This window comes from Chelonoidis abingdonii, chromosome 1 (assembly GCF_003597395.2).
Source record: "Chelonoidis abingdonii isolate Lonesome George chromosome 1, CheloAbing_2.0, whole genome shotgun sequence".
In the NCBI taxonomy this organism is placed as follows: Eukaryota; Metazoa; Chordata; order Testudines; family Testudinidae; genus Chelonoidis; species Chelonoidis abingdonii.
In genome coordinates, this window is record NC_133769.1 from 258,172,498 (window position 1) to 258,194,195 (window position 21,698).

Here is a 21,698-nt window from a genome sequence, read left to right on the forward strand (position 1 = left end):
GTAATAGTCAATGCTGTGAACATAATACTCCTGAGGAGAGATTTGCCCAGCACTTAGCCCTCCCCTCAAGTAGGCTGGAATGTGGATGCTGATTATGCTTGTTATATAAGACAAGGTAGAAAGAGTTGAGTTCAACCACTCACTGCACAGAGACCATAGAAACAATCTAGTGAGGCTGTGATCTGTCTTGCAGTCCAGGCAAGTAGGAAAAGCCAGCATGACTTCCCTCCTTCAGGATAAACTTTATGAGATCCAGAGTCAGGCTCCTTCTCCCAGCAAAGACTTCCATCACTTTACCATCACCAAAACAGAGGTAAAAAGTGTTAATTGACTTTCAATTAGCATTGTAAAAAAATCATCAGCTCATAATTGTGTTTCTAAAAATGTTACACTCTGTATTCAAAGCATATAGAGCATCACACAATGTTTTCAACCTTTTTTTGCTTCACAGTAATGTCAGAAGATGTCTTCTGTGGAAGAATTTTAGTCCTATAATTTGTATTGACTGATCTTTAATGCTTTGCTAAACAAGATGCTTAAAACAAAGTGAATTTGAATTTCTTTTTCAAACTTGCAGTAAATTATCTGACATTCACTGTGCTGTTGGAAGTGACACTTTTACTCCTTGCTTTGTTGGTTTTGATAGTTCAATAGCAACCTAATATTACATCATCATAGCAATACATGCAAATTTGTCTTAATATGACAGTAAGCTTGCAGGGTTAAAATCACTTATTCAAGACATGCAAAAGCTAGGTTCCAGCAGCAGTACAAACTTGGCTGTTTTTCACATGTTGTATGCCTTGTAGTATATGGATAAAATTTTCAAAAGCATCTATTACTTAGGAGTCTAAGTCCTATTCTCAAAAGTGACTTAGGCAGCACAGCTGAACTCTTAATTCACAATTTTACCCTATATTTAGAAAATGTCTAATCCAATAGTTCTCATTCTTTTTCATTCTGGGACACCAGGCATAAGCACCAAGTGTCTAACGTGCTGGGATGTGCTTGCCCTGACTCTGCCCCAGGTCCTACCTCCACTCCATCCCTTCCCCCAAGGCCCCACCCCCACCCTGCCTCTTCCCGTCTCAGCTCTGCCCCCTTTCTTTCTTCCCCCAAGTGCGCCAGGCCCTCGCTCCTCCCCCTGGCACCTCCTGCACGCCACGGAACAGCTGATCTTGGTTGGTGGGAGGCTCTGAGGGGATAGGGAGGCACTGATAGGGGGTTACCAGTGAGTGCTAAGCATTCACCATTTTTCTTCCATTGGTGCTTCAGCCCTGGAGCACCCACAGAGTTGGCCCCTATGATCCCAGGTAACAATAGGAATAAAAAGCACCTTTAATTCTACTCAAATGTCTCTCAAATAGGTCAGTTGGAAATTCTAACAAAACTGATATTTTGACCACTTTTTTTCCCCAAAAAATGTTTAATTTTTTTCTGATCAGCTGAGATCAGATTTCTTGATAAACTAACATTTATGTCACATCTTCCAGAGAATTGTTTAGAGGGATTTTTTCAGTAGTCAGGGCTAAATTTTCAAAGAATCAAGCTTAAACTCACTGTAAGAGTACAATGAAGGGCTTTTGGATCTCTTTGTATAGTTGATGAAGTAAGATTTAGTATTGACAGAGAATTTTTCCTTCCTTATATCTGGAAATAAGACTCTCTGGCCTCTACAGAAGAATACTGTGGGATAGCACGATGGACTGCATGTATGTTTTGTTTCGTATAGTATTGTCCTAGGTTCCTTTCCTTTTGTTTTCGTGTATGGTATAAGAGTTATGCTTAACAAATCTTGTCATAATTGAGAAAAATAATGTTAATAAAGAGACAAACAAGTGCAAGACTGTATGTGATGTTGATTCAAGTTTTTTAGGCTGGTGAATTTAAAAACAACAACAAAGAAACAAAATCCTGTAGATAATTACAGAGAGGCTATGTGGTTTTGTTTCACACTGATTTACAAATGAGTGTGTTTAATTGATTCATACATCTACAGTTTTGTGACCCCCAAAAGCAGTATTGGAAGAGTGATATACTGTACAATTGTTTTGGTAAGCATCAATAAAAAGCTTCTTTGTGATTCTAGTCCTAAATGTGTATCTTTTCTTGAACATTACAAATGGGTTGTATAGTATAAGATCAAAGACCTTGGCATAGCTGTTTTTCGTTTGACTTTATTTTTGGCTAAATTAAATTTAATTTAGTTCCTGTATCCACACTCATTCTTCTTGGTGCTGGTTGTTGTAGGTGATCTGGAGGTCATGGAGGATTTCCTTTCGGCCTAATCAAGAAAAGCTTTTCCCAAAGACAGTGAGGAAACCCCACAGTGATTTTTTGCTGAATGAACAGTTACACAGCAAGTATTGAGTTAGCAAACAAAGAACAAACAGTATGACTAATGTTGTCTCTCTCCTCTGTGATATATAGATGTCCTAATACCACTGCTGGTTTTGGGTTACATGTTGTGGTATATGCACACTCCGTCCCCATTTTGGGATGGATCATGGGTGTGAGGGCACCGCGGTTACAGAGTCAATATGGCAGAGTCAATATGGCAGCTCTTGAGTTTGGGGCTGTATAGCCTAATGGCCAGAAATAATATGGCTGCCCTCGGGCACAAGGCAATATGGTCTAATGGCCAGAGTCAATATGGCTGTCCTTGGGGACAAGGAAATATGGCCTAATGGCCAGAGTCAATATGGCTGCCCTTGGGATCAGGGCTGCAGGGCCTAATGGCTGAAGTCAGGGGCCACCACCCAGGGGGGTGACAGCAGGGGTAGAGGGACCTGTGCCCTCCCTGCTCCACTGACTCCCAGCCCAGGGCACTGTCAATGGCAAGTGTGGTCACCATCCAGTCAATGGGGCTCCTAACCGCAACACTCTGATCTTCCTTGGGTGGGAGACACAAGTTACACCTCCTCCATGGGCAACTTCCTACTATGTCTCCTGAAGCCAGGATATGTACTCTGTCAGGGTCTCTGAGCTCCTCAGTGCAGGTAGTTTCCCGGGATTCCGACTCCGGTTGGCCGGCCACAGGCAACAGTTCTCCAGTCTGGTCCTCAAGATCACTGGTTCCTGCAATCAAGTGCTGAAGTGGTTCCTGGGCTGGAGCCTCCACCAAGCATCCTCCCTCTTCAGTGGTCAGCCTAGAATGAGCTGGGCTGCTCCCTTTTATACTGAGGCAGCAATCGGAGCATACCCAGCAGGGTCTGAAGGGGTGGGACTTCCGCAGCCCATAATGTGGGGTTAACCCTTTCTTGTCTAGTGCGAGGTATGCACACCTGTCACATATACCCTTCTTTTTACCTGGTTAAAAAACTTTATCCTCAAATCCACAACTCATTCCTGAAATCATTTTATACTATTTCATGGATTCCAATCTATGTAATATCTATCATGTGTCTGTCTCTTCCCCCTCTCCTCGCCCAACAATGTCAGTTATATAGAAAATCCTTGGACATAATTTGCAGACCAGGATTTATTCTTCGTGCCCATGTAGAAGCAATACAATTATCTGTATTAACAAATTAAATTTTTCTCATAGTGAGACGCTTGACAGTAACAAAGCTAAATGTAGTGGTGTGCAATATAGTCACTGCATAGGACTATTTTAATTTATTTCAATCCCTTTTTGGATCAGTCAGTTATTTTAGAATTATCTGTTTGTTTTTGTTACATGGTGATGGTTGTAATGAACAGGGCAATAAACACATAACCCCATATGGTACTGTAGCTATGGAGAAATCCATTAATTATTGTACATGTCTTAAACACACATTGAAAACCTTTATGCCTTTTGTGACAAATGTGATACTTACATTTCAAAGTGTTTTCTTCGGAGGTAGTTGGTGTTTATATAAGGAACTGACAAGCTTTCAGCATGCAATGGTCTATGGCATTTCTATTGCAGCATGGTGTTCTAAGACAAGGAAATGGCCTGTGTTCATTCTGCTGAAGAAAACTATAAATCTTTCATTTAACATGCCTGGGCAATTCACCCTTATTATTCCACTTTGAATTATTATGGAAGCTTGCCCTAGTGCTAAATTATCTTTCCTGGACTGGTAGTTAATATTCTTTTAGTGGATTATCTTTAATTGAAATTTTCCTGGGGGTAGAACACTCAGTTCTGAAATAAATAATATTACTGTCAATAAAGGGAATTTAACATCTATTAGCAACTGTGATTTTGTTACACCTTGCCCAAGCTTAGCTACAATGAAGTGATCAATCCTTGCCGATACCTCCCCATTTTGTACCACATGAGTTCTCTCTAGTCCTGGTTAGTGGCAGCAGATAATCCCCTCTTCATCAGCAGTGGGGTGACTTCCATTTGGTTTTAACCAGTGAGAGCTGATTTGTCTTCAGTATCATTAGCTTTACATATGTATTTTAAAAGTTCATTACACGTGTGACATTTTGGGGATCACCCAGACCAGGCAGGGGTTCTGTCATCACCTGACTTGTAACTTTGGGTGCCTTAATGCTATGCTGCAATGGCTGAGAGTTCTGACACCAGTAGCCAGCCTACATGAATAAAGGTCTCAGCCCTGGCTACTAGCAGCCTAGTTACTCCTTGCACGGTAACCTCAACAACCTGCTTCAGTTCAGAGTTCCCCAAATCCATCTCCCCAAGTTCTTAGCTACCAGACCCTTGGGCTTTTCCCTTCTGGCTTGTTGCTCCCAAAGCTGTGAAACCTGCTCTCAGTCATCAGTTCTCTTTGGGACACATTGGAAGCCCAGTTATCAGTTCTCTTTGGGACTCAGTTTGCTTATCAGAAACCTGGTTAGGGTAAAAATAAGCAAAATGTTTGATTAATAGAATAATTATAGTTCAAGTGATTGCCCATGTCCATTTCACTGTAGGTGCATGCATGTGCTTCAGTGCACAGTTCTCGAGAGGTTTTCCCTTAGTGGTACGTGTTGGGGGCGGCATGAGCACCTTCTGCTGCCTTGCGCACTGCACACAGGTATAAAGGGTGGAGCCACCCACCCTGACCCCCTTCAGTTCCTTCCTACTGCTTGTGATGGTTTTCAAAGCTTCCATCCTTGCTTCTGAAAATCTTTTTGTCTAGTGTATAAATAGTGCTGGAATAGGATATATATAATTAGTTCAGTTTAGTGTCATTTAAAAAAAATGTTTTTGTGGCTCCAGTGCCCAATCTGTGTACCTGCCCTGATACTGGACATATGCCGCACTCTTTGGGTTTCAATCCCTGCCACTCTTGTGATAAGGCAATACCTAACAGTGACCCTCACCCCACCTGCCATAAGTGCTTGCGGGAGGCTAACAAAAGTGACAGATGTAGCATCTGTAAAGGTTTTAAGCCCTGCTCCAAGAAAGACAAGGCAGCCAGACTTAAATTAATCAGCACTCCATCCTCCATCAGAACCATCTACCAAGCACCTCCGTGTTAGTTAGTAGTTCACCTTCGGCATTACTGGTACTGAGAGGCAAATTGGTGTTGCTGGCATCATAAAATAGACTGGTACCACGGTCATCAAGTGAGGCAAAGAGGTTGAGTTCATCTAAGGACTTGGGAGTGAGCTCAAAGAGGAGGCACTCTCTGGAGCATACCACCAAGCAAGGAAGTTTTTTTATTCCAAAGACTAGTATGGGCCTGTTGAGACCAACTTCTGAAGTACCATCATCAGGATAGCCTCATGCGCCGGTACAGCAGGGCACTTTCCTGGTACCTTCTAATCCTGAGGCAGCTGAGACTGCAAGAGAGTTATTGAACCTCTCAGTAGTGCCATCACTGGCAGTTCAGGAGTCTTGCCCAGCACCAGTGCCCAAGGAACCAAGATTGGTGGCTTCACTTCCACACTATGCAGGTCCAGCAGATTTGGCCGTTACTGTAGCAATGAAGATGGTACTGTCTAAGGAAAAGCTGCAGATCAGCTCCCCTGCTCCCATTTCTTCAGAGTCTGAACCTACCTCACCGGTACCGATGGGTACAGAACCATAATGCTCACAAGAAGAGGATTCTTCTTTGTCAGATTTTGAAGTGGGCTCCCATGTGTCCCACCCTAGCCATTCTCTCCATCAGGAGCATATTACCTGTCCACCTTGATTTCAGCACAATATCACCATGGGACATACAAAGGGATCTTTGGGCCACACATAGTTGGGGATTGAGATCACACCACTGGCCCTTTGGGAACCTGTGGAGGTTTCCCCCTCAGTCTGGAATGTCCTCACATCCCCTTCAGCTGGCTCTGCCTACTGGCCTTCAGGAGCATTGACACTGCAAACACCTTGTGTCAATACCAGGCCCAGCACTGAGCAGGTTCAGAGCCCTTCTTACAGGCAAGCCTGAGAAGAATGGGAACTAGACCAGCCCCCAGAACCAATGCCACCCTCTTCCTCATTCCCTGATGAGGCAATTGTGGCAGACCTTATTTCTCTAACTCCTGATGATTTCAGGACACATCAGGAGCTGAAGACAATGACTTTGGCTCTGGACATCCACCCAGAGGAGGTCCAGGAAAAGTCCCATGGGCTTGTGCACATCTTGACATCGGTGGCCCCGGCTAGTATAGTTCTGCCTATTAATGAGACTATTTTAGAGCCCAACTAGATTCTTTGGCAGACCCCAGTTCCCCTGCTGCCTACTGCAAAAAAAAGGGGAGAGGAAGTACTATATCTTCTCTCAGGGGTTCGAACATCTATATCACCATCCCCCTCGGGGCTCCCTGGTCATTTCCACAGCCAATAAAAGAGAGAGAGAGGGACACCAGTAATCAACCCTGAAGAACAAAGAGGCCAAGAAGTTGGACTTGCAAGGAAGCTTTATTCCACAGGTGGGTTACTGCTTGGTACTACAAGTGAGAACGTTTTGCTGTGGTGATACAATTTTTCATGTGGGATACAATTTTAAAGTTCAAGGACAAGCTCCCAGATGATACAAAACAGGATTTCCATATTGATCGAGGAGGGCAAGTTGGTTGTCAGAGCAGCTCTGCGGGCAGGTCTGGATGCAGCAGATTCTGCAACTCATGGCATAGCCTCTGCCATCACTTATCATGGTTGCAATCTTCTGGCCTCCCTCCAGAGGTTCAGCAAACAGTCCAGGACCTCCCATTAGAAAAGTAACTGCTCTTCTCTGTAAAAACCGACAAGACACTGCATCATCTCCAGGACTCTAGAGCAACCCTAGAGTCCTTGGGCATTTACATCCCAGCAGTAAAGCAGAAGGCCTTCTGTTCTCACCAGTCCCAGGGAGTTCAGGGGTTTGCCCCTCAAGCCCAGCAGTTGCCAAGGATGAAGAGCAGAGGTTACTAAAAACACCCACTAGCATCCTCTGCCCCTGCAGCTTCTGGTTCATCAAGGCATCATTCTCCAATACCTCATTTTGATGAACTGGTCAGGAACAGACTGCCAGTTCTTAGAATGCCATCTTTTTCTTCCCTGATTTTTGCAAACCACCTGTCCCACTTCCGTAGTGCTTGGGCCCACAACACAGCAGATCAGTAGGTTCTAAGCATGGTGGAAGTGGGATATACACTCCAATTTATTTCTAACCTCCCATCCCAGGTCCCTGTCCCTCTTCAGTGGCCTCTCTCATGCTGCTGCATGAAATACAGTCACTTCCCCTTGCAGGAGCTATAGAGGTCCCTCCATTGTTCAGGGGGAAGGGATTTTACTCCCAATATTTCTTGATCCCAAAAGCAAAAGGGGGGACTCAGGCCTATTTTAGATATAGGGGAGTTAAACAAGTTTGTGGAGGAGAAGTTCAGGTGGGTTGGAGAGAAGATCCACAGACCCCAAAACAGGCCAGAACATTGAGCTGCAGTGCAGCTCCCTATGGCCAATTCTCCAGTCCATGGGCTAGAGTGGTGGCTGCAGCCCTCCTTTCCCATTTGCATGTGGTGTTGAGGCTACTGGATCAATATAAATAGCAATCCTCTGGCCCCCTTCCCAGGCCAGTCCCCATAATAACTTGCCATCCCAGCCTGTGTGCGACTGGTGCAGAGACTTCTGTGGTACAGACAGCCTTTTTTATTCTCCGCTTCATTACAGCTGTCCTATCCACCACATAGCCATGAGTTGAAGAAGGTGAGCATGAGTTATCTCCTCCCCCCTCCGCCCCATCCAGACTCTCAGCAAATCCTGTTGCTTCTTCCCCTATAACATCTCTAAAAACTGCCCCCTTTTGTCCCCTACTGTTAATTGTAATCTTTTCCCTGCTAGAACACAGTCTCTTTCCTCCTAACACAAGGGTGTGCACATGCTCCTAGTGCTGGATCGTTCATCTAATTACAGTGTCAAACTCGGGACCTTGCATGGCTTAAAATTACTCATTTCCAGAGAGCTATTTATCCGCAGTTTATTTAGTATCTATTCTTTTCTTCCTTTTACACAGAGCAAGTGCAGAATATCTTTGGCTACAAGATGCTGGAATACACGCTGAATTTGTGTCAGGGATGTTACGATTTCCTAACTCGAATGCCTGATAACCTGATTATGCACATCCTGTCCTTTCTTAACACAGATGACATCAGACAGCTGTCAAAAACTTGCAAGAAGTTTCAGCAAGTAATTGTATAAGTACTCACATTACTACTGATGTTGCAATGAATTTGAAGCAATAGGGGTCTTAAGGTTTTGAAGGTTGGAGCTTTACATTATCATTTTTGACACAGGGGCACTGTGATCAGTGGATCCATCACTACTGATTTCTATGGTAACTAGAGATGGAACTAAGTAGGAGAATGCAGATCTGGATTTTGAATAGTTTAGGGGTATCAGGATCTTCCCTCTCTAGTGGGAATTAGAATCTTGTTATGGACACAAATAATCTAACACCATATTCCGCTTGGCCAGTTGAACCTTTATGATGTCACAGCCATACCTCCGAACACAAGAACTGATGACTTGAATCCTTATCATCAAAAAGAGAATTCCTACCATTGTGATTTTAAAACATATGGACTTGGGGGTGGCGGGGGGAGGGAAAAGATGAAAACTGCTAGCTCTCTGTTTCTTTTCTACCCTCATCTGTGTTTTGTATCTGAACCCCTCTGAGGAAGCTTGATAACAGCAAAGGTAAGGTTTCTTCCTCTTACTTTTTCACAGAACCCATTCTTCATTTCCCTTGCCCTCTGCACTTTCACCTCTCCCTCTCTCTCCCCTGGTGCATCCTGGGAATTGTAGTACCTGAACTCAAAGCTACTAGAACCACCTGGGAACAAACTTAGAAACACAACTGGGGTAGCTATCAGTGCCAGGCTAGATACAACAATGGGCTGTTTCACTTTTAAAATGTAGCTGCATTCTCTGCCTGCACCTTTCCTGCCAATCTTTTCCCATCTTTGTTTTTTCACCTCTCATAAGCTCTTTAGGAACTGAATGGGGAGCCTTAAACCAGTTCGCCACTCAGGTTATTAACTTAAACTTTAGCATTAAAGCTGCCTAGCCAAGCTGGAGAGCAGCAATTGGGTTGACAGAAGTTATGGTTTCTTTTGAAGTTCTTCTATGGGAAGCAGGGACAGGATCTCTATGTGCAGTAGAAACCTATTTCATGCTACAGAAATCTTTGAAAGTCAGTTACCCAGAGGCAGTTCCAGCACACTGCCAGAACTGAATGCTTGCCAGCTGGTCAAACGGTCAAGATGTTTCAGTTTTTTCCCTATAGTATCTCATTGGACCTGCATTTTGGACTTCTAACACCACTTGGCCTAGGATTTGCTAGCTATATACACTGTACCTTTGTGTAGACATTAGCAGAACATCCTGCTTTCTCAAACAAATCAAGGGCTGTTGACAGAGCGCATGTAGGCCAATAATATCCCTTTCCTTTATCTAGGTCCTTATGTGACTCCTCCTCACCCTGACAAGCCACCATAGCTAAGCAGCATGCCACAATATCTGCTAAAATAGTTATATATATATATATAGTCTAGGTCCTGGGTCTGTGAAATTCTAACTCCCCCACTAATCAGCCTCACTGTCATGAAAGGTAGTGGTCATGGGAGGGAGAGGTGATCTCTCAGGCAGCTAGGGCCAGCCCTAAGATCTTTAGTTGCACCCTATATTCAATGGGGAGCCAGTGCAGAGAGTAGAACACCAAGGTAGTGTGTTGACAGCAATCCATGTTGTTAAGCAGATGGCAGGCTGAGTGTTACTTCTTCTGAATCCCAGTCAGTTTACATCTCTCTTCAGTCATTGGCTCTTTCATCTAAAATTATCAACTGCATTAACCAATGTATGAGAGAAGTTACAACACACAAACAACTTTTACTATTCTGGTGCAGCTCTGGCTTTGACACTGGATAGCAGAAGAATAAAATAAGCTATAGCTCTCAAATAGAACTTGCATAAAACCTTCTTCTAATACTACAGCTGGCACTTCATCTTTGTGGTAGTATACAGACATATTCAGGAATCAAATTACCAGCAATTTTTTTGTTTTTGCAACCAATATTTTACAGTACCCTGAGCAAGCCCAATGAACACAGTGCCTTCATTTAGTCCCTATAATCATCATTTCTCACTTTATTGATTTTAATTACTGAGAGATCAAGTTTTTCAAACAGAACATGTTCAAAGGAGAAGGTAGTGGGCCTGATTGTGCTCTCAGGTACGAGAGTTTTGCAGAAATGTTACTTCATTGACTTCAGTCTGAGTTACTCGAAATTACAGCGAGAGAGGAGAATCAGACCTAGGTGACCCATGTTTTCAAGTGTCCACTAGTATTTTGTGGTTAACTTAAGATATAATTAGCCTGTTTGTTAGAACTGGGTGCACGGAGGCCATTTGGAAGCCATGAGACCCTGCCCCACATCAGTGAATGGCCCTCTGTGCTGGTGCATTTTTTGCAGGGCTCCAAGCTGAATGCCAGCACTGTGTACACTCACATATGGACCCCTAGCAAAGGGGGGGTGTTGGAGCATTCTGGATGGGAGGAGGCACGACCAGACATCCCTTTGGCTTACTGATTTTTCTGCTACCACAAAGCCCATGAGGACTACGGAAATGGGAGGTGTACATATGGATAACACTGCTCTACAGCCAAAATGCTTCTGAAATAAATGTAGTCAAACTTTACTAATTCTGGGTCACTGAGAATGAAAATGATGCTTAAAATTGTTGACTGGCTCTAGTCTAGCTGTTGAGGCTCCAGACTCAGCAGCTGGGAATCTCCTGGCAGGTGATGTTTAGGGTTTCCATGTTCTGTGACCGTTCAAAGGTCTTCGTCCATTTTCTCATGGAAGTGTTCTTGTAGCCTTGCAACAAATCCGATGGTTGTATTGTGATGGCAGCCCTCAACATCGTTCACAATCCGATGAGTGGACGACTGTTCATTGATTCATAGAAGACAAGTCTTAAGCATGTTTTTTGCTGCATAATGGCAATGTTTTGCCATCATTCCAGTGGTCTGCAGTCATATGAAGGAAGCTATGTCAACATTGAAAACAACTTTATGAGCCTTTGCCCATAAAACTTGACAATCAGTGGCACGCTTTGTGGCAATTTGAAGGTTGTTGCTCCTTGCTTTGGTCTCTGCAGACTGATACAGAAAGTACTTTGTTTCTCTGCAAATGGGATAGTCGTGCAAGAGATTTCCACTACATCAGAAAGATTGGCACCCGCAGTCATTTGGAGTATCTGGAGGAAAAAGTGTATTCAGCATCCACACTTGTTGGAATCAAGGAGATTTTGTTACCACTCTTACCATCAGCTGTGGTCTGATGACAGAACTTTGTCAAGCACTGACAAACAAACTAAGCGCTTTACGTACCTCCTGGAAAATTCCAGAGTTAAGTGTGAACTACGATAAGGAAGGTGTCTTTGTGGTCCTCAGATTCGTTCAACCTTCTTCGCAGTATTGATTGCATTTGACCATGACGCGAATGGCAAAAAAATGGCATGAGCTTCAGTTAGTGGCAATAATATTTCTTCAGAAACAACAAGGCAGCACAACTACTAGGTTGTTGTGGAGGGAAACCTCCTCAAGGCATAACCAAAAGGCGCTTTGGTTGCAACATGTCACTAAAGATTACTTTTTTTGCACTCTCATCTAACGATTTTTTTTCACCGAATGCGGAGCAGTAGAGTGCGAGCATTGGCGAACGATTTCACCAGGACATTGCAAACATTTGGAGAAACGCTATTCAGGGGCAAATGGAGGCCCATCAATGCTCTTGCGACTATATGTGGACACAGTGAAAGAGATCTGCTCCATTTATTGAATTACAAGAGACAAGCCAAGGAAGCGCCAAGTAGCACGAGAATAGGATAAACTATGTACATAATAGTTTTTTTGCTTTGTTTCATAATAATTTATTTATATAACCCTTTTTGCTGGATTTTTAAAGTGTTACATACTGAGGTGAATATTATTCATGTAAGCAACCATAACACAGAAAAAGACTAGGTTTACATTTATGATTTAAAACTTACTTCTACACATATACATAGACATAAATGTAAATAACTTAAATATCTGTGAGAAACGTAGCCAATCAGTTGTTTTAATTGTCATATATTTGAATTCGCACATCAAATACATAATAATACCACATTTCTCTCTGAAGCGACGACTTCTCAAAATTTGATAGTAGCCAGTGTATCCGGGCTGCCCAGTCTGTGCCAGACGCTAGACAGCACCAACCAGCTCCAACATGGGCAAGGCATAAGCTATATCTCTCTCGTCCCATGCTGGCACTGGACAGGGGCCGCATTTCTGCCCTTCCTTATGGGTAATTTTGTAGAATAAGATATTGTGGGGGGCAAGGGCTCCTCACCCCTCAGATTCCACTGTCATCATTTCTTGTCCCTTCCCACCCGTCATACATGAGGGGTTATCTGAGTCCACAAATAAGCAAGATAAGGTCTTTCCTTTCCTTTAGGAGAGGGCCAATCCGGGGTGACACAGACAGGCAGAGGTAGCTGTTCTCAGGTGGTCTTTCTGGACTCAGCTCTATGTGCTTGGTCTATCAGGATCTATTGCTGGTTAGTGGCGCTACTTCAGCCCTTCTTCTCGGGATGTACTGCTTACAGCTGGCCTGTGCAGCTTTGGAGCAGCACCGTCTGTGACTGTTCCTCTCTCAGGCTGATCTGTCATTGTTATCAGCAGTCTCTAAGCTAAGCGCCTTTCTTCCTGGTGACCCTTCCTTGTGCAAGTTTTCCTTTTTAAGCTCCTCTCCAGGCAGAATTTCTTGCATGTGTGCTCATTAGGGCTGAATAGGCCAGAAGAGCTTGTTAATCTCGTCCCCGTAGAGAAGGGCGTGTCCTTCACGATGTTATCATAAGCTCTCTTTCCAAACTGGACTTAGCGTCCAAATGTGTGGTGCTAGCATGAACCCACGCTTATTACCAGTTGGATCTTATTCGCTCGCACCAGACAGGGAATTACAAGCGCCTGCTCGCTCTGGTCCCCCAAACTTTCCTTGGAGGACCCAAGACTCAGAGACTCTGAGTCTCACAACAAAGGGAAGTAACCCACTTCCTTCCCCTCTCTCTCCACCCGACTTCTCTCTGGGCTAACTGAGAGTATGATGCAATCTCTTTACATCACAATACAAGAAGCATTCTTCCTTCATTCCACAAGAGACAACCCCAAATTACAAGGAACAGATGATTCTATCTCTTCCCTCCCCTTCCACCAATTCTTGGTGCTGCGAGTTTCACTCTCCGTAGATCTAACACAAGAGAATTCCTCCCTTTCGTTCTTATGCCTCCAGGAGAAAAACTCAAACAGTCTTTAAAAAGAAACTTTATATAAAGAAAGAAAAAAGACATAAAAATGATCTCTGTATCAAGGTGACAATATACAGGGTTATTGGCTTAAAAGAAAAATATGAATAAACAGTCTGATTCAAAAAGATATCCAATTTGAAACATTCCAGCAAGCTACACACATGTAAATACAACCAAAACAACATAAAAGCCTATATTGTTTTTCTACTTGTACTTACAATTTGGAAACAGAAGATTAGAAGATAGAAAGAACCTTCTCATAGCTGAGAGACAGACAAAAAGACTCAGACCCCAAAAATTCCCTCCCTGACTTTGAAAAATCCAGTTTCCTGATTGGTCCTCTGGTCAGGTGTTTGGTTCTCTTTGTTAACCCTTTACAGGTAAAAGGAACATTAACCCTTAGCTATCTATTTATGACAGATGTAAATAATTTCATTCAATAAAACTGCCATAAGTGGCAATTGCACTGTTTGGCATTCAGCAGATGTGCAAACCAGAAACATACACACCAAGGAGATGAAGGTATAGGGAACTGTAGGAACAGGAACTAATGGGGGATGCAAGATAAAGCAGCTTCCCACAAGAAATTTAAACTTACATCCACCACATCACTCCCACAGGACAAATTCAGCTCTAAGATAAGGAAGTTCATCTTCTACTGATATGATTCTTATCTCACCCTGTTTTTACTAAGGAATTCCATTTACTTCAGTGGCATTACTCTTGTTTCATCAGGATGGGAGACTAGAACCAGGCCAACTGGCTTCAATAGGCATTGCAATCAGGTATGGCAGGGTTTGGTATGCACAGCATACCAAATCAGTGCAAACTCATTTGTTCTGCACACCCAGTGTCCCACACTGTCCCCTTAAGAGCTGCACACAGAACACATGTGGAAGGAGGGGAAGTTGTCTCCTCTGGACCCAGTGGTGGCCTCTCCCTGGGATCTGGAACATGCATAGAGAATGGAAGTGGGATAGGCTGCGGGGAAAACACACATCAGCCCCTTTACAGCCAGAGCAAAATTCCCTGGAGAAGATAATACAGGCTGTATTTTCTGCAGAGCCTTCTCCCAGTGGTTGCCAAAAGCAGCCAGCCATTGGAGTGTGCTGCCAGGGTCTGGAGCTAGTGAAGCAGCACAGGGCCTCTGGATGAATGGCCTGACCTCCTCCTACTTATCCCCCAGGCTTAGAAGTGGGCCCAAATGCCTTTCCCATGGTGGGGCAAGCTGCTGTCTTCCCTCCCCCATGGGATGATGCAGCGGAGAAGAGGGGATCACTGCAAGGGGATCCTCATGGAGGTTTCCTTCCTGGGCCTCTCTCCTACAGGTTTATCTTTGGGAGGGGGTTGACCCGGGACACTGAACCAAATTACATTACTTTGTTGCTTATGTTCATCTTCTTATACTTATACCATCTTTTAAGACACCACTGAAATTAATCCCTGGTCTTGTGAAATATTTTGCCAAACAAGGGTATTATTTAGCTTGACATTTTGGAAAAGGTAGAAGAATTTGTATTGATATTAGCAGTCAAATCTCTTCTAAACTTGTGCCACTTTTAACCAAAGTTTTTTTCCCCATTGGCTTCAATAAAATAACGTAAAGGAAAAACAAACAAAAACAACTAACCACCCTCCATCTCTCCCCCCGGCCCCCCTCCCCCCCCAAAACCCAATAACTAGCTATGAGGGAGTCAGATTCTGAGGTCACTTACAATACTTTAAATCTGGAGTAACTCCCGTGATTTGAGATTTACACCAGTACGTTCTAAAATGAGATCAGATTATGGTCTAATGAAATGTATATTGAGTAATAACCATTGCAAATATTTATTTTAGTTATGTAGCAGTGAAGAACTTTGGGAAAGAATTAGACTGTTACAAGATAAACACACTCATGATCTGAAGATTCTGAGGCTCCCAGTTTACAAGAAGCTAACGTACTTCAATCAAAAGCCCAGTCATCGGAAGCAGATGCACAGAAGACAGACACATTCTTTTAAAACTGTTTGGCAATTATCAGACTAGACTGACAGACCACACATATTTTTTCATATTATGTTGCTGTTGTTATTAAAAGTCTATTCTGGAGATTAAGAGAATTATAATAAGTAAATATGAATTGTCTCTAGAAGTTTAAGAGATCACAGAGCTTTCCTTTCATAAATTAAAACTGAAAGGAGTGAATTTAAAAATCTTTATTACAAATAATTCATCAGAAAAAGATTAGTGATTTTTATACCTTTCTCTTTGTGTGTAATTTTCTTTGTGCACGTAACATCATTTTTGTGTATAGTCAGTTTCACTGTTTTGTTGATGATTCACAGCTCTATTGGGGCACTATTTAGCCAAATCTGAAAGCAAAGCCGCGGTGTAGCTCAGACGCCTGCCTAAAGGAGTCTTTGAAAAAAATAAAGACATGAAGGAATGACTTACAGCAATTTATTTTATTTTACTATGTAGAAAACGTAGGGCATGCTATTTAAAGGGGGCTGTAGCAGAAAACTGAGTTGTTGAAGTTGCCAGTGTGAAGTTTTTGAAATTTAGTCAGTGTGCACTTAAAAATGCTTCAGGCCATGAATATATTTTACTTTATGATCCTTTGCAGCCCACTTCATTCTGCCTTACAAAAAGTAGCTCCTAAGATGCACATATTCTTATTGTGGTTCACTACATACAGAAGGACTTACCCACTATAAAATATTGATGACTTGACCCATAAGTAATGTCTTCAGTGAAGGAAGAGTGCAACAGACAGAGATGGCCGTTGGTCATTAAAATGCTGAAAGTTCTTATTAAACACAGAGTATAACCTCTTGCAGCCAACATACTGAACTAAATTCAGCTGTAGTGTCAGTGGATGCAATTCCCTCATCCTCAATAAAATTGCAAGAATGAGTTTGGGTCATTGTGCAAAGCGAGTTAATATGGTAGAAATCAAAATTTTCACACCATTTGTACTCTGCATGAAGGCTGGCTGCACATCTGCATTTATTTGTGTGCTACCAGATTGCCTCATTGGGGAAGTGCAGCAGGTTGCTAGGCAGATACAGTCATTTTCAGCCTAAGTCAGCTGGTGTAGTGAGCCTACTGCTGTTGCTTGGCAACAAGCAAGCAGCTGGTCTTTCTGGCTAGTCTGAGCAGGGGCAGAGGCAAGTTCAGCCAGCAGAGTCTTTGCATAGCAATGGGGATGCTCCTGAAGATTTTAACAAGGACCTACCAGGTAGAAAAATAATAATAAAAACCCTTGGGGAGCATATGCTTAAGAGAGGAGTGATTTATTCTGCCATCTAAAGAAAAACAGTTTCTCATAAATATAACCAAGGGGGGAGGCAAAATTTCTCAGAAAAAATTAAGTCCATTTACTGTAGATATGTAGATTAAAAAATAAACAGTGCATATTGACACTGTAAGAGCGTGCTCATCTTGTATCCTTTGAACAAAGCGGAAGGTGGGACGGGATGAAGCCTTTTCAGAAAATCTTGGGCTGTCCTTTCTCGTGAACATCCTTTGAAAATATCTGTGATTTTGGTGCAATCTGTTTCATTCCAATGCAAAAACCCTGGCACCATAAAGCAAGCAGATCTGGCCAGCTGATAGTTCCTCTGGTGTGAAAGAGCTCTCAGCTGGCACAGAGCAGGTGTGGCCAGGCCCCAAACCACCTTCTCCATTTAGCCCTAGCACTTGGCATGAGTCAGGAGTAGGGAAGGGTTGTGGCTGACCTGCTCAGCTGTCATTTGGCCACTTACGTACTGTACCTTTGTAGAAGTTAGAGCAGCTCTCAGCCTACACTGTAGGGGTCATGACTGCAGAGCCACCATGAGACTTAAGAAGCTTGGTACAACAGAGCATGTGAGACACGTTCTTAAAATATTTTTATGAGTCGCAGGGCTAGTTACAGCATTGCCAACACTTGCAATTTTATTATTGAGTCTTGTGCTATTTGGTGTCTTTTTAAGCCTCAGCTCCTGGAGTAAAGGGATTATTTGAGCCTCTCAACTTTTATTTAAAACAACACAACAGGTTTTGACCCCTGCTGGCTGCAGAGAAAAGTTTGAAAGCATGCCCAGTGTATACCTTAGACGTTCAGAACCCAGGAGTCAAATAAAAAGAACTCCAAGTTTGTAATATTAAAAAAAAGTCAGGAGGGGCAACTCCCGACTGTGAATACTTGGGAGCAATACTGAAGTTACCTCTGGGGTAGCAGTATCGATACGTGGGACAGACTCTATCAGAATCAGATAACTCATCCCTCCATCCTGTCACTGACAGCTCACTCCCTGCCTAGGCTTTCTTTAAGTCAAGTGGGAAACGGCTCTCGTCAGCCTGGAAATAATTGTTATATCCCTGTGACCTCTCACAGCTGCTGGCCTTTACCAGGACCTCCTCAGGATGTAGAAGCTTGTTTCTGCAAGCAGCTGCATGGTGGCTGCCAAGGGGAGGACTGTCTTGTCAAGACCCTGCTGCATAATCCCATCTTCCTCCAGGTGATGGAGGCGCCACTCAGTTTGCCAGAGATTGGTCCTAGCTGGTGTTGTCAGAATCTGAGACCTCTTGGATGATGGAAAGTGGGACTGGGTAGACCCTGGGGTACTTGCCCACATGAGGTTGCCCCTCTTCATGTCCTCTGTCATATGTTCTAGGAAGTGGAAGACCACCCAGTCCTCTATCCTTATTGCATACTTCAAATATGATCCTCTGGAGCTTGACACCTCCAGTCTGGTTCTCACTAGCTGGGTCTAATCCTTAATTACCTGTCTCCCTTTCATGTGCCACAGTATGGGCTAATTGGGCTCTCTGGCTCCCTTAACTGTCACTGCCAGTGTGGGGTTTATACACCCCATAACAATGAACTATCTGATTTAGGTGTACGGCAGACACTACCGTGGGAAAAACTTTCAGATGGGGTAACCTTAACAACAGTATACGGAGGGCCTGCTCTAAGTGGTTGTAATTCCCCAATTCTACAGGCTGACGTGATTGCTACTAAGCAGGCTATCTTCTGGACAAATGTTGTAAGCAACTTGATGTCAGGTGCTCAGATGGAAGACCCACCAACCCAGCTAGAACCATACTGAGATCCCAAAAAGGTAAAAGGTGGGAACATGTCTGAGGCCTTTAAGAAATCTCACCACTGTATGATGTGAAGACTGTGTGGTTCTGTATCAGAGGAAGGTACACTGATATAACTGACAGGTACACCCTGATAGAAAGTCCTGATCTTTTTAATTATGTTACATAGTCCAGAATCTTAGGATCATCTAATTCTGTTGGAGAAATACTGTGTTGCTGTACCCAAAGGCAGAACTTTTCCCGCTTTGCTGCATAGGTAATTTTTTTTAGATTCCTTTCTACTTTGTCTGAGAATGTTTTTGACATCTTTAGAACAAGATCTCTTCATGAGAGTCTACCAGCCTACAGTCAGGCTATGAGCCTTAGAGAGGTCAGGTTCAGATGCAAGATGCTCAGGGATACTGTGTCTGGACTTACTGGTAATGTTTTGGAAGTTGAACTGACTCTCATGAGGTCTTGATAGCCAAATTGTATGAGCCAATCTGGTGCTATCTGGATCATTACCACAGATTCTTATTTGAGTTTCCTTAAAACCCTCAGTGTAAGAGGAACTGGGAAATATGAATACATTTGATGCAGTTTCCAAGGAGTGAGGAATGTATCTGAGAGGGCTCCTGGACTTGGGACTCCCCTGGAGTAAAAAGGTGGGTAATTTTTTCTTTGTTTCTGTAGCAAACAAGTCCATATGGGGCTGGTCCCACTTTCAAAAACCTTTCAGAATGATAGAGTCCTTTATCATCCCGTCATGGTAATCTGAAAACTACTTGCTCAGGCCATCTGCTAGAGTGTTCTTTAGTCCTGATAGGTACACAGCTGTCAGACTGATGTGGTAACAGATGCCTCAATTCCACAGGCAGGCTGCTTCTTCATACAGAGAAAATGATCCTGCTCTTTATCTGTTCACACAGAACATTGCTGTGGTGTGGAATCAAAGGTAGAAACAACAAATCACTCTGAGTTCTGACATATTTATGTGAGATCCTCTCAAGCCTGCGGACCCTGACATTGATGTTCTAGATATGCTCCACAGCCAAGGTTGGAGGAATCTGTCACTCCTGTCTTTGAAGGAAGTGGAGAAGAAAAAATAGGACACTTCTGCATACCTGATCAGGGATTTTCCACCAATCTAGCAATTTTAGGACATGTAGCAGAATAAAGAATATTGCTGGGATAACTGCTGGGAAGGTATATGGACTTCATTCAGCCTTGCATCCCTATCTCTGAAGATCAAAAGATGGGATAATTGAGGCAAAGCTCCCCATTCTGAGCTAGATATGATGAATAAAGGTGTTGAGTTCCCTTAAATCCAAAATAAGATGCTATTCTTTTTTTCTTGGGAATTAAAAAGTAACAGACATAAATATCTTTTCCCTTCTTTAAAGAGGCACTTCTTCTGTTGGTCTTAGAGTAAGAAGGTTCTCAACATCCTGTTGCAATAGTCTCTCATGAGAGGAGTCCCTGAAAATGAACAGGGCGGATGAATGGGGAGGGAAGGCTTTCAATTGTATTCAGTATCCCACTTGCCTTATTTCCAGGACCCACCCATGATGGGTGATTGTGATGGGATCCCTGAGGTACTACTTGGGGTCGTGGGACCACTGTGCCCCCTTATCTCTCCAGCCTGGGCTGTCTCTCACAATGCTTTGCTAGTGACAAGCAGCAAACGCCTCCAAGCGCTATGATCACTCAGCACAACAGCATGTGGAGCCCCACACCCAGCTAGATTGCACAAATGCTCCCAGAGCCACACACGAATCACACAGAGAAAGGTACCAACTAAATTCCCCCAGCTCTCAGTATGGTACTTCAGGAATATACCATTTTGCACTGCTCAAGATGAGCAGTGCAAGTTTATTAATTGGTTCACCACTTCATCAATGGAAAGTGGATATACACCAGCCTTTGTAAACCTGAACAGATTTACCAAACACTTCAGGCAAACTCACTGGTAAAGATAAACAAGTTTATTGATTACAAAAGATAGATTTTAAGTGATTATAAGTGATAGGCAAAAAGTCAGAGTGGTTACCAAAATAAAATAAAATAAAATATAAGCATGCAGTCTAATTTCTCAATCATAGTAGATTGGGCAACATCTAGATTAAGTAGTTTTCTCATCCCAGTGGATATTGCAGTTCATAGTGTACAGCAGGGATCAGCAACCTTTCAGAAGTGGTGTGCCAAGTCTTCATTTATTCACTTTAAGGTTTCGCCTGCCAGTAATACATTTTAATGTTTTTAGGTCTCCCTCTATAAGTCTTATGTATTATATAACTATTGTTGTATTGTAAAATAAACGAGGTTTTCAAAATGTTTAAGAAGCTTCATTTAAAATTAAATTAAAATGTTGATCTTATGCTGCTGGCCCGCTCAGCCTGCTGCTGGTCTGGGGTTCTGTTCACCTAGGCCGGCAGTGGGCTGAGTGGGGCCCTGCACCTGGGACCCTGGCTGGCAAAGGTCCAGCAGCCAGAACCCCAGACCGGCAGTGGGCTGTGCGGGCCTGGCGGCCAGGATCCCAGACCAGCAGTGGGCTGAGTGGGGCCTGTGGCCGGGACCGCAGCTGCGAAGGGTCTGGCAGCCAGAACCCCAGACCGGCAGCGGGCTGTGTGGGGCTGGTGGCCAGGACCCCAGACCGGCAGTGGGCTGAGCCGCTCAGCCCACTGCCGCTCAGGGGCTCCATCCTCCGGCTCCTGGCAGCCAGGATCCCAGCTGCCAGACCCACTCAGCCCAGTGCCGGTCTGGGGTCCCGGCCCTGCCCACATACAGTGGGTGCCTACCTTCTTCCTGGTTCTGGCCCATTCTCTTCCTCTCTCTGCACTGAGCTGAGAGTTGGAGTGGACTGAGCACAGGGCTGGGGGTGAAAGGTCTGGCCAGGAGCTAGAATGAAGGAGGAGGCTCAGGGTTGGGGCAGGAGGTT

General features: G+C 43.6%; 1 protein-coding gene across 1 annotated transcript; it reads left to right on the forward strand.

The window, feature by feature from the left end:
* The first annotated feature begins 217 nt into the window (after positions 1–217).
* LOC116823327 (F-box only protein 36-like) lies at positions 218–15,736 on the forward strand. Its single transcript, XM_032777806.1, has 4 exons — positions 218–313; positions 2,251–2,359; positions 8,370–8,542; positions 15,548–15,736. The coding sequence occupies exons 1-4, from the start codon at positions 218–220 to the stop codon at positions 15,734–15,736; spliced, it is 567 nt and encodes a 188-aa protein (XP_032633697.1).
* The last annotated feature ends 5,962 nt before the right edge of the window (positions 15,737–21,698 follow it).